This window comes from Oryctolagus cuniculus, chromosome 9 (assembly GCF_051225735.1).
Source record: "Oryctolagus cuniculus isolate XC-2025 breed Fujian yellow rabbit chromosome 9, ASM5122573v1, whole genome shotgun sequence".
Classification (NCBI taxonomy): domain Eukaryota; kingdom Metazoa; phylum Chordata; class Mammalia; order Lagomorpha; family Leporidae; genus Oryctolagus; species Oryctolagus cuniculus.
Genome location: NC_142875.1, coordinates 132,000,288 through 132,013,322, shown reverse-complemented (window position 1 = coordinate 132,013,322; position 13,035 = coordinate 132,000,288). Strand labels below are relative to the sequence as shown.

At 51.0% G+C, this 13,035-nt stretch overlaps 1 protein-coding gene across 4 annotated transcripts in view; it reads right to left on the bottom strand.

Annotated features, from left to right (window-relative positions):
* The window catches only part of LRRK2 (leucine rich repeat kinase 2), a 165,880-nt gene extending 154,055 nt beyond the window's left edge, over positions 1–11,825 (bottom strand). Inside the window, exons 1-5 of one of the 4 annotated variants that reach the window (XR_016213165.1) lie at positions 11,281–11,573; positions 11,052–11,137; positions 6,345–6,454; positions 3,866–3,954; positions 717–851 (exon numbers count right to left, since the gene is read on the bottom strand). Coding sequence is in view for 2 of the 4 variants with exons in the window: in XM_070049660.2 (XP_069905761.2) it covers positions 717–851; positions 3,866–3,954; positions 6,345–6,454; positions 11,052–11,137; positions 11,281–11,437 (577 nt within the window). In the remaining 2 variants the exon portion in view is untranslated. Of the gene's footprint in view, positions 1–716; positions 852–3,865; positions 3,955–6,344; positions 6,455–11,051; positions 11,138–11,280 lie in introns of all 4 variants that reach the window. The other 3 variants (XR_016213164.1, XM_070049660.2, XM_089304025.1) reach the window with 3 other exon arrangements.
* Between the last annotated feature and the right edge of the window lie 1,210 nt (positions 11,826–13,035).

Sequence of the window (13,035 nt, the reverse complement as noted above, 5' to 3'; positions counted from 1 at the left end):
TCACCATTTTTCCTCTAATATTTTTATTGGCTATTTAAAGTCCTCCTGGAGTAATAATAATAATATAATAATAATAATAACCTGGTTCCTGGAGCTGCCAGCAATGAGAATGGCAAACAGGTATCAACAATGGGGCACACACAAGTCACTCCTAGCCAAACCCCTAGCACAGCTGGATCTCACTGTGTAGCAAAGGGACTCTCAAAGGAGGGCGATAACTGATCCTTAGGATAAGCTGGCTGTGTGCCCCCGCAAGCTGCTCCCGTCTCTGTCCCGTTTCTCCACTGACACTCCAACTCCAGAATGACATGCCAGTCTCTCTTACCAACCTCAGGCCATCCTGCACAACACGTTAGCCTTCTTCCCAGGACCGCTTCCTGGTCCTTGACGTGGAGCCCCAGCGATTTCTAAAATCACAGGTCTTGACTCAACATCATAAACCCAACTTAACCTAGGCTTGGCTTCATGGTGTATTCTCTCTTCATACCCACACAATCTCGCTTTCAAAGTTAACCCTGGGCCTTGCTAAGGAGTGGAAGCCTGATGAGTAATCCACAAATGACATGCACTCCACGAAAACGAGGATGCTTCTGGATCAATGCTCTTGCGTGCTAATCAATAGTGTGACTTCAGATTTTTTTCTTCCCGGTACTAATTTGTGCTCAAATTCTTTGCTATACATATTTCAAAATGAAGACTCTGACATCTGTAAATACCTCTCTCAAACAGCACATGCAGAGCTTTGCACCCAAGCTTCTGGATCTCATCATTGGCTGGGAAGGTGCGCATGGCATCAAAAATCAACAGGAAAATATCGCTTTCTTCCTCCAGTATCAGCAAAGTGATTTTACCTGTTTTGAAAGGAAGCAGAACACACCCTTAGGAAGCAGCTGCTTTAACACTGAAGTGGTGAGTTTTACACGGGGGCTATGAACAGCGGGCTTCTCTTTTTGATAAACCACTGAATGTCCCCGCCTGTCGGCTCTTTCAAGCTCTATGGTCTCTATGCAAAAACTCCCAGTCCATCCTCCTAGGACCACCTGAGTCCCAATCAATTCTCCTAGCCCTACAGTCCTGAGTCACATTTCCATCTGCTTCTGAGACAGCCTCACCCGAAACTCCCATGGGCACTGCACACCAGCCTAGCTCCACTCGCTGTCTTCATCAAAGACACCATCACCTAAGAGTCATCTTCTGCCTTCCACCCCTCTCTCTTCTCATTCCCTGTCCCACCAGTCAATCAACTCATTACCAAGTCCATCAGGTGTGCTCCCAAACAGCTCAGAACTCCTTTCTACCAAGCACCCTCCACTGTGTCATGTTCAGAGCCTCGTCATCTCTCACCTACAAAGTGAGTACTGCTTCATCGCTCAGCTTGGCACAAATCTTTGCCCAACTAGTTTATGCCCTGGATTATTCTGCTAAAATGCAATGTGACCCTGTGAGTCCCTTGCTGATATCTTCTACGGCCTTTTCCGATTCTATCATGTGACAAACTAGATCCTTTACAAGCTGACCACATGTATCTCATCAGCCCCATGCCTTTCCACATGTTGTCTCTGCTCCAAATATGCTGAACTCCTTGCTAAGCACTATGTGTGGTTTGGATAGTCCTGTGCACGTGCCCTAAATGCTGGGAAACCCATTTCCCTTTGCTACATCAGGAGCAGCTCAATGCCATAATTCAAGAAATAATAGCGGTAACATCTGTTTTGTTGATAGCATAGCAGCATTAGCATAAGAGCAGCAGTACTAGCAAATATTTAGCACATCATGTGCACCTAGTTAACCCCAACCATAATCCTATGAATGGGGTGCAACCCTCATTTTAGGGGTTATAAAACTGAGGAAGATAAATGACCCAACTAACGTTTCCATTGTTCAACAACCAATAAGAGGCTGCATTAAATTCAGGCAATTTACGAGGTGGGGTTTGGCCTTGTGGTTCAGACGCCCTTTGGGGTATCATCTGTGTCCCACATCACAGTGCCTGGGTTCAACACTGGTTCTGGCTCCTGACTACAGCTTCCTGCAAATGCAGGTCTTAGCATGCAGCAGGTGATGTCTCAAGCAATTGGGTCCCTGCAGTCCATGTGGGAGACCTGGATTGCGTCGGGCCCCTGGCTCCAGCTTGGCCCAGCCCCAACGAGTACAGGCATTTGGAGAGGGAATCAGGGCATGACAATTTTCTGTATCATCTCTCTGTTTCTCTCTGTTCACGCATCTGCGTGTTTCTCTTCACCCTCATCATCATCTTCATGGCAGTTCATGTGTACACTCTGAACTCCCACAAGTGAATTTTGCTGCTTTTTCCTCTGTGCCTCTGATTGTATTCTTCATTTCTGTATTATAACACTTTTCTCATTAAATTTCAATTATTTTTCTAAATGCTTCTATCTGTTGTACTGTTCATTTCAGGAGCCACTCATCACATGTAGCTATTTAGACTCAAATCCAAATTCATCAAAACAAAATAAAATTGTAATTCAGTTTCTCACATTTCAAGTGTCCAGAGCCCCACGTGGCCATGAGCCACACCACCACACAACACAGACACATGGCGTTTCCATCACTGCCACAGTCACAAGGCAGTGTACTACATGGTGACCTTCTGCACCTGTAGCAATCACCTGTCCTAAAATTCTTCAGCATCCAGTTAACAGTAAGTACCAAGTAACTACTAAATCAATGAATTCATAGCCAGGCCATAAAAATGATTCACAACTTAACCTCTAATAAGCATCTACAATGACTTTTGAAACACATGTGAGATTTTCATAATGGCTCAAAATCCTAACTACTTACTATGTGGGCAAAATTAACTTTTTGAAATACATGTTTCCTGCATGCTACTGACGTCTATATATTCCAATGTGGAGACATTTTTCAGATCCATAAACACTCATATGCCTGTCCATTGCCAACTGGAGAAGACACCAAAACAGAACAAAAAGTCCCCAAGGCTAAGACCCAAATAAATCCTGGTTGAGACTAGCTAGTTCTGGCCATGAGTACCTTAGTCACAGACTGCTGCAGTTAAGTGGCGAGCACCATCTGGGCTGTCCCCTCCATCCTCCTTCTCCCTCTCTCTCTCTTGCAGGGTTTTCATTAGCAGGCCCAATGAGGCCCCCACAAGTCTCCCTGGCCACACCTCAGCCTCCCCTGTGCTGGGCTGCAGGTGTCTGCCCTGGTCCTCTTGATCTGAAACACCTTCCCCACCTTGCTGTTTCAAGATCAGCCATGCTGCTCAGAATCTCCCCACACAGCCAGTGTCCACCACCACGGTGATGGCCCAACTGTCCCACCACATCCAGAGTCTGTGTGTTCTGGTCCCCTGGCCTCTGGGCAGCAGGTGACTGGGGCACCACTCAGTGGCTGAGGCAGTGGCACTGCACTTCAGTCCTTGTCACCCAGAAACTCAAATGCAAGATCCGTTTCACTGGGTGTTTTGAGGATTCTGTTTTTAAAAGCCTGGGAAGCATTTTACAAGGGGAAGTCTGCCACCTACCAAGCAAAAAAGCAGTAATTCTGAGAGGACAATTACAGCCACCCCAAGACAGCTGTCACAGAGAACATCCTATAGGTGCATACAGAGAATGCAATTAGGAGTGGCAAGGACATGAAGGGTCACAAAGCAGGTGGGGAGGGCCCACTGTGTGCCCGACACTGCAAGCAAAGCCACATAGTGGGGCCAGAAACACTGGGAGTAAGATCAGAGATGAAAGAAGATGCAAACAGACTTTCCGAAGTCACCTATATACAGGTGACATTATGCCATGACCCTGGAAACACTGAAAATGCATTTAATACATGGTTTTAGATTTTTAAAACTTGAGTCAACCTGAAAAACACACGTGTGCATTACCTGAAGTCAGGAGGAGGTCCAAGGCCTTCAGTCCCACCGTCAACAGGTTCACACTGGCACTGTGGACTGAGAGCATTCGAAGAATCAGCCTGCAGCGAGAAAGAGAAACCAACAAAGGACAACACACGCTCCGGGTGTGCTCATCTAGATCTGGCTTCTTACTCACCTATGGCTTTATTTTTTTTTTTTTTTTTTTTTTTTTTGACAGGCAGAGTGGACAGTGAGAGAGAGAGACAGAGAGAAAGGTCTTCCTTTGCCGTTGGTTCACCCTCCAATGGCCGCCGCGGCCGGCGCGCTGCGGCCGGCGCACCGCGCTGATCCGATGGCAGGAGCCAGGAGCCAGGTGCTTTTCCTGGTCTCCCATGGGGTGCAGGGCCCAAGCACCTGGGCCATCCTCCACTGCACTCCCTGGCCACAGCAGAGGGCTGGCCTGGAAGAGGGGCAACCGGGACAGAATCCGGCGCCCCGACCGGGACTAGAACCCGGTGTGCCGGCGCCGCTAGGCGGAGGATTAGCCTAGTGAGCCGCGGCGCCGGCCCTCACCTATGGCTTTATTAGTCTCATTGCATTTAGTCATGTGGCTTTCCCTTCCCATAAGCCTGAACCACACTTATAAAAATTCATGGAGAACAGTAATTCACTTGATTGCGGTACATATATCATGACTTATACATGAAATCATCAAGTTGACTATTTTAACTATAGGTAATTTTCAACTGTCAACTATACATCAGTGAAGTTAGAAAAAAACAAAATTAATAAGGAACTAAGAGTTTTCAAAAGTCGTAAGTACTGCTTTTTTTTCCCTCTAAGTATTCAAATTCCATTATTAACTATTTTTAACCAACTCTATAACCAAAGCACCATGAACAGTTGTATACATCCACAGAACAAGCATGCAATGGAAACTTGTGAATTGTTAGGTTTGTTTATATATGAAACGTAAGACTTTATATATTTAGAAACATGATTTAAGCTTGTGTCTGTAAATTATTAATTCATTTGGACATGTTCATAATTTATTACCACCATTTTTTCAAAGACACAGTAATAATATTCTATGTCACCAAGTGAACCCGGGGCAGGCATCCAGCCCAGCCATTGAGACGCTGCAGAAGACACCCACAGCCCAGCTCCCAGTGCCTGCTCCTGAGTGCCGACTCCACTCCAGATTCGGATTTCCTGTGCACCTGGAGAGGCAGCAGATGAGGGTGCGGATGGTAGGATCCCCGCCAGCCACGTGGGAGACCTGAACCGAGCTCCAGCTCCTGGTTTTGGCCCAGGCCCTCTCAGGGCATTTGAGGATGGAAGCTTCTCTCTCCCTTCCCCTCTCTAATTAAATTCAAAAAGAATGTGAACTTAGTATAGCTAGAGTACTTGATTAGTTCTAATCTACAAGATTTTAAGCTCTTCATTATCAGTTTAAAAATCTGACCTTTCGTCTGTTCCCACCCAGTGTTGTCTGGCCTAACTTTCTTGGGAGGAGGCCAAGCTGTGGCATCCACAGCTTCCTCGAAATTCAAGACACCTGCCCCACGGCCTGCAGTGGACAAGGTGAGGAGGAAGGGGCCTCTTCCTTCATTCGCTGCCAAGTCCCCCACAGCTTCCTCTGCCCTTCCTTTCCCTGTGCCTTGAATACAACGCAAAGTGTTTTGTGATACACCTTGGCTGGAAATGGTCTAAGGCACTACACCAGAGAGCTGTGTGTCTGTCTTGCCCACAGTTTCACTGCTTCTGGCCGAGGGTAGGGGCGTTCACCATTTCTTTCTCTGTGGTGAAGAAAAGTCACATGAGGCATAAAGATAACACAACTGAAGACGGAAGGTATTTTCTAAATGGGAGGAAACACAGTTATCCAAGCATGATTTTCCTGAGGACATTTTTTTTTTTTTCAGAAAATTTGTTCTTAGTGAATTTGGACTTAGGATGTGGCCTCATCTCAGAGTGTGATGCTGCACACAGCAAAGCAGACCTGCTGGAACAGCCATCAGCACCTGCTGCACCGGGCTCAGAGCCACCCTGGAAACTCGCTGAACAGATACGCAGGAATCTATGTAAACCTGCTTTGCAAAGGCAGTCAAGCATGAACTTGTAAATGACCAGTTTCCTCATTTCTTATTAAGAACCAGCACTTTGTATCAGTTTCTACCACTCAGAAGTATACAACACTTCTTGGTCTGAATTTCTAAGTACTCATCAAAAACTAAGTACTCATCAAAAACTACAACTTAACTAATGATGGAACTATAGGAGCCTAGTGTTCAAACATCATCACCTGAAGTGTTACCACAAGCACTGTTTCCCTAATTCAAAATTCTGAGTTTAAAGCATGCTGTAGATGTCAATCATTGGTTCAAGGAAACGTATCTATTTTAAGGGTTTTCACCAGAGTGGCTTGCCACAGCCAGTCTATGAAGGAGAGGGCTGCCCTACACATGAATGCACAAGGCAGTTCATTTCATGCACCCATCATACTCACTGGTGGACTCCAAGGACCTCCCAATCACTGCCAACGTCTTGGGGCCCCATCAAGCTTTGCATAGTGTCTGGACAGACTTCTATCAGTTTGCACAGAAGCGACCAGCCCACCTGGAAGCAAGACAGGCAACTGGTGACTGTTTAGAAAAGGACGTAACAGAATGTGTTTAATCAAACATTTCTACTGGAATAGGTGATTGTGCAATTTTAAGCACTTACTTTAAAACTAAACGATATTGTGAAACAAATGCAGACCATATACTTAGATACATATTTTATGAGTCATACTAGAAGGTCACAAAACTATCTCATTTTCTGAAAGAGGAAGAAAAGAAACATGTCTGTTACCTAAATAAATAAAATAAATGACAAACGATAGTTTTACCAAGCATAGCGGGATTACTGGGATTAAGTGCAAGAATGGCACTCTTATTACTTTCAAGTCAAATGTGTCCAACAGAACTTCTTGTAATTATATAGAATTTTCATTATGAGAAAAAATATAGGGGGGCGTTTGTAGCATCAGCTAAGATGCCACTGGTGACACCCCCGCCCCCTATCAGAGTGCCTGCCTGAGTCCTGGCCCTACTTCCATGCAAGCTTCCTGGTACTCTGCACACAAGGAACCAGTGCCAGACTCCTGGCCTTGGCCTGGCCCAGCCCTGGCTGTTGTGGGCATTCGGGGAGTGGATCAGCAGAAGCTCTTACTTTGTCTCTGTCTCTCTGCCTTTCAAATAAAATGTAAATAAGTGATTAAGAAATATGCATTGTCTTGTAAGGGAGGAGGAAGGGAGGTTAGGGCTTTTAGTGCCAAAACAAAAGTCACCAGGAATGAGAGCTTCCCAAGTATGGAGCTACAGTGACAGCGGCAGAAATGGCACTGTCCAGTGACCGAATCCTTATCTGCTATGGAAGAAGCGAAGGGGCAGTGCAGTCACACACAGAGGACACAGAACTCCCTGAGGACCCCTCTAGATTTCTCTAGAACATATGCACCTGAACTGATGGGGGCTGGAAATCAGAACGCCCCCAGGCCCTCTTCCATTTTCCAGCGTAATATGAAATGATTGATGCATTTGAAATACACCTGCACGCAGCCCACTTGCACCTGGGGCAACTGGAATAAGTTGCCCTTCACCTCTGAATAAAAGACAAGGTCCTAGTTCCAAACTGGAGACCAAATTTAACCCAGTCTTCATACTGTAGAGTCCTCTCTAAAGTTAAAAGATCTTCAGTTCTTGTTATTATGTTAGATCTCGACTTGCTGTAGTCATTAAACAGAAAAGACACACACACATGATACTTAGTGCTATATATATATGAGTATTATTATATATGAATGAGAATTCGAAGATTAATGAGCAAGTGCTAAGAGTGATGTGTGAAGACCAGCCAAACAGACAAATCCTAAAGGTCACAGACGATGTACGCTGGCGTTATTCAGAAGGGGATGTAACATGGAAAGGCAGGACTTGGGCCACATTACAAAAGAGCCCTCGCGGCTGATGAGCTGCGAGCAGAGCAGGGTGCTGATGGTGCTGACGGTGCGGCAGGCTCTGCAGGTGAGGAGAGGGCAGCCCGGTGTAGGCAGGACAACCTGGTGCAGAGCGGCAGCGCAGGTGAACCATGGACATCCTATACAACTTCAAACTGCTGGAACAGAAATTTCTAACAGCTATGCTTTATTAATTTTTTTTTCGTTCATCTGAAAGGCAGAAATACAGGAGGCGGGAGACAGACAGAAGTCTATTTTCCGTCCCTTGGTTCACCCCCCGCCCTCCAAATGCCTGCTACAGCCACAGCTATACCAAGTGGAGGCCCAGATCCCAGACCTCAATATGGGTCTCCCATAGGGGCAGCAAGGACCCAAGTACTTGAGCTGGGCCTCGCTGCCTTGAAGGGCATGCATTAGCAGGAAGCTGGAACTGGAAGTGGAGGCGGGACTTGAGTGGAGGCATCCTGCTATGAGATGTGGGCAACGTCTGAACCATTGCACCAAGCGCCCGCCCATCCTTCTGAAAGCTAATTTTACCTGCACTGAAGTCGCACACCCTCCCCCGTGCAAGCTGAGCAGGCGTTGACAATCCAGCTGTCATAGAAACCAGCTATTTCTGTGCTTTCGTAAGACACACTGAGACTCTCCTTCCCCAGTATCTAAGAAAATACATGATGAACAGTGTCCGGTGTGGAATAAAAAGAAAAAAATGAATCACCGAGGATGCTCACCTCACATCTGTACCTGCCTGGCTGACACAGGGAGAAAACCTGTGCTGTTTTCGTTGTTGAGACTGCAGCATCAACAACGGCTCTGCAGAAAGATGCAGTCACCGAGCTTGCAGGAGCTCGGCGGAGCGTGTGTGAGCCAAGACCATCTCTGGCAGAGCAGCAGAGGTAACAATCGATGCATTCATCCAGCCCATTAAAAGCTTATCTTCCGAAGAAGGCCCCTATTCTGCACAATTACGGTGCAATCACATCAGTAGCTTCACTTTAGGATAATGATCCTATAAACCCAAGCATCTCATCAGTGCACAATGGAGTGCAGAGGTTAGCAAGATTGTAAGCCACTTTCATTGATTCTGCGCCCCCTTTTCAGTGGCTGAGACTGTGCGGATAAAAAGTAATACTGAGGAGCAGAGAGGAAATGAACGGCAGCGAGAGAGAACTTGGCCTAGCTACCAGGTCTCCCAACAGTCATCTACTTAAAGCATTCGTAAAATACACAAAGGTCCTGAAGAACTCAGAGCCTGCAGTGTCACATTAACTGACTTCTGAGAAAGCCCCCCCCCCCTTTTTTTTAACTTTTACTTAATGAATATAAATTTCCAAAGTACAGCTTATGGATTACAATGGCTTCCCCCCCATAACGTCCCTCCCACCCACAACCCTCCCCTTTCCCACTCCCTCTCCCCTTCCATTCACATCAAGATTCATTTTCGTTTCTCTTGAGAAAGCCCTTTTGGAAGAGTCAGGCACCTAACTCCTTAAATATATACTTGCAGCAGGTGAAGCATTCAAGTCTTCTGCGCCGACAGTCAAAAAAAATCTGGTGAGGGAGAAACCTGCTTTTATGTGGAGAGGCCCCTTTCCACATCCCTCAGATAAGACCACCTAATTCAAACTGATGTCAAACCACTGAGCCTGTGCCTTGCACGCATTCTGCAGTTACTGCAGCTCAAGACGGAAAGAGAACCTGGGGGTGCGAGAAGTCTCAAGCCCCCAACTCTGAGACCCCCAGGGAGTCTCATAATGTCCACTGAGCTCCCGCTAGATAAGATACCCAGCAGGAGTTCTCCGAGCAGTGAGACCCTGTGAGAATCAAAAGGTGCCATGTCCATCATCCCTTATTTACTGTGCACCACGCTTTGCCTCTGGTACTCTGTGCAAAGACCCCGAGGGACCTGCCTAACGACCCCAGGCTCGGGCAGTTTCTCAAATTAACAATCAGGGACTATGTTCCTGGCTCCCTTGGGCTTCCCAGAGCAGCACTCCTCCCCACAGTGCATACCCAAGGCTGTGCAGGATCCCGGGGAGAGAACTGGTAGAGAGACTCCAGAACACCCAGCGCATGCCGGAAGAAGGGTGGTGTGGGTGACAGCAGCAAGCACCATCAGCCAGCCCCTAACAACGACCCAGACTCGAGAGCTAAAATGAGGACTCTCTTGACCACGCCTGCCCTTCCCTCTGGGTTTGGTTTGACAGCAGACAGAACATCAACTGTCAGATGGCAAACACTTCGCCATTGAAAGAAAATAAACATTTACTCTAGATGTAAGTGTTCTCATAGGAAGCAGGCAGATCCAGGGCCCAGGGCTCATGCAGAGGAGCTGCAGGTACAGAGACAGACCCAAGGTGGAGAGACACTGCCATTCTCCCAGCTGCAGCCTGCCAGATCAGTGCGCGGCCCCTCCCCCCAGCGACCTGACCCGCGGGGCACAGGACTGCTCTCAGTTCCCCAAATCTCAAAGGCTGCACAGGACGTCATCACCTTGGGGAGTAACCGTCCTGGGGTCAACCACTCTCAAGGCTCACTGACTCCTGCCTGAACGCCCCGAAGGCCTTCGGCGCCTTTCTGGGTTCCCCCATGCTGCAGGGTCTCGAAGTTTCACTCCTACAGAGGTTTTAGGTCACAAAACTTAGCGAAGCACCAACTCAAACAGGTGAGGCAATCAGCAAACATCACTTCCTTAAATCCTACAAAGCAGCCCGAATCTCACGAGGGCGCGGAAGCCTTCAGACTGGAAAGAGCAGCCGCGGAGAGCCAGGGAGCAGACCTCCAGCCGCCTAACTGCGTCTGATTGCCGTCCCCTGCGCCCCTTGGTCAAACTCGCCCTTCCCAGACCGCCTGGTCTGGACCGCGGCTGCAGGTGGGGGAGCCGTTCAGAGGGGTTCCTCCCAGACACGACGGGGGGCTGGCTCCTCCTGCCAACAGCAGTCCCCGCGGCCACCCAACCCCTGCAGCCGGCTTTGGGTAGCGGCTTGGGAAAGCGGACTGGAGCGTGCCGGGCCCTCAGCCCGTTAAGTAAAGCTCAGGATCCCCCAACAACGCCTCCAGCCTCAAGACAGCCAGCGGTTCCGGAGGCCAAACCTCGGCTCGGCCCGGCCCGGCCCGGCCCAGAAGCCCCGGGGATGCGGCCTCCCCGCCGGCAGGCAGGAAACGTCGGGTTCCCAGAAGGGGTCGCGGGGTGGGGTAGGGGGGCGCCCTCACCTGCTGCACACTCGCGACCCTCATATACGAGTCCAACACGATCAGCAGAGGCACGTGGAAGCTTTTGCCCCGAAACAGCCTTGAGGCTGCAAGACAAGAGGGTGAGGGAGGAGAGGCAGAGTCAGGGCCCCTGGCGCTCTGCGCCCCGGGGAAGGCCGGGCGGCAGGAGCGCAGGAGCCGGGACCGGATCGGGGCGCAGCGAGGCGCAAAGTTTGCGCGGCCGCCTTACCGCGCTCCGAGTACGTGAACACGAGCAGGTCCTCCAGGGTCTGCACCAGCGTCTCGACCTGCTTGCCCTCCTGGACGTTGTTCAGCTTGACCAGCAACTTCTTCAGACTTTCCTCGTCCTCGTCGCTGCCCTGGTTGCTGCCACCGCCACTGGCCATGGTGGCTCGGGCTGCGAGCCGCCGCCCTCCGCGCCCCGAGGAGGCCTCCTGCGCCCGGGCCGGCCCCGCGCGCCGCCCTCCGAGGCCCGCCGCGCCCCGGCCGCACGCGCGCGCCGCCCACGGGGAAGGCGGCCCCGCCCGGCGCGGCCCTGCCTCTCCCGGGCCCGCCTCCCTCTCCCGAGCCCCGGGCCCGCGGCCTGCGTGGGGCTCGGCCCAAGCGTGGATCCGTGGCCCGGCTGGGGCGCGCCCACGCCCGCGAGACCCGCCCTGGCGGCGCCGGATCCCGCAGGCAGCGGCGGTGGCGGCGGCGCGGCCGGAGCCCACGGCGACCCCACCGCGGCCCGCCCGCCGGAGGTCTGCGCCCTGGAAAAAAGGAAAAGCGAAAGCCGGCGGCCTGCCGACCTAAGAATAGAATCCGGGCGTTGGGCGAAGGGGACGCGGCCCAGCCTCCCGGGTCGGGATCGCGGCCTCGGGCTAGGGGATGCGCTCTGCCCCAGGGATGCAGCGGTGCGCGGGGAGAAGGGCCCGGCCACCCTCTGCCGTGGCCGCGGCGGGGGACGCACCATGCGCTTCCCCGTTGCTATCGCGAGCCCCGGGGCCCAGGAGGCCCCCAGAAACCAACTTGCGAGCTTGAGTTTGCGGCAGGCGGCACCGTGGTGGAGGGGACGCCGGGCAGGGTGGGTTCTGCGCGCCGTGGGAACCGAGAGAAAGACGGGGAAGTGAAAGGAGAGGTGAGAGCCCCAAACCTCAAGTCTGTTTGCTCAGTGTCCAGAATGTCTCTGTGGGCCTGTGTGTCTGCGGATGGAAGGCAGGGCGGCCTCCGGGGGTGGGGGTGGGGGGTGGAGGCTGGGGTCCTGAGAGAGGGAGAGGCTGGGCTGGAAGTTAGTGCTTCTCCGTTCCCACATCGGTGGCACTTTATATTTTACTAACAAGGAAGCTGGGGGCTGGAGCTGGGGAGTGGGGCTGAGCCGAGGTCCCGCAGGTGCGCGCTGGGGAGCCGGGACTCGCCCCAGGTGGACTGAGGTCTTCCCAACTCCCGCCTTAATCAGAGTGGGCTTCGCTTCCCCAATGGATACCTTGAAAATGCCCCTTGAATGTTTCACACACTGGCCGGAGCGTTTGTGGTTGAAATGACGGAGCGGTCAGGTTTGCTCCGGAGTCCCCCGTGGGGAGGGGAGGGCTGGCACGGGCGGAGGCAGAGTTGGGTTGATCCCTGTTGAAGGGAAGAGAAGCGTTCGTGCAATCTATGGTACTTCTCTCTCTGTATAAGATTTTCCAAAAGCGACAGACAGCGCCTTGCACTCCTTATCAGATCTCCAGTGTGTGCTTTTCCAAATGGCGTGAAACCTGTCTGAACTTCCGGCCGCCGAGGCAGTAACTGCGCCGTCCTTAGGAGTTCTCCCTCTGTGCCCTCCTCCTAATCCCTTTGCACCAGGTGCTCCCTTCCCAGACCACTGGATTACCACTTGCAAGAAGCCGGCTCTCTGTCAGCCAGCCTGTGAGCAGGCCCCGAGGCCTGTGGCTTCTCTTGGGAGCATCCTCCCATGATAACTGCCTTGGGAGGCAAAGAGTCCCCTTAGCTTTTAAAAATGCTAAAT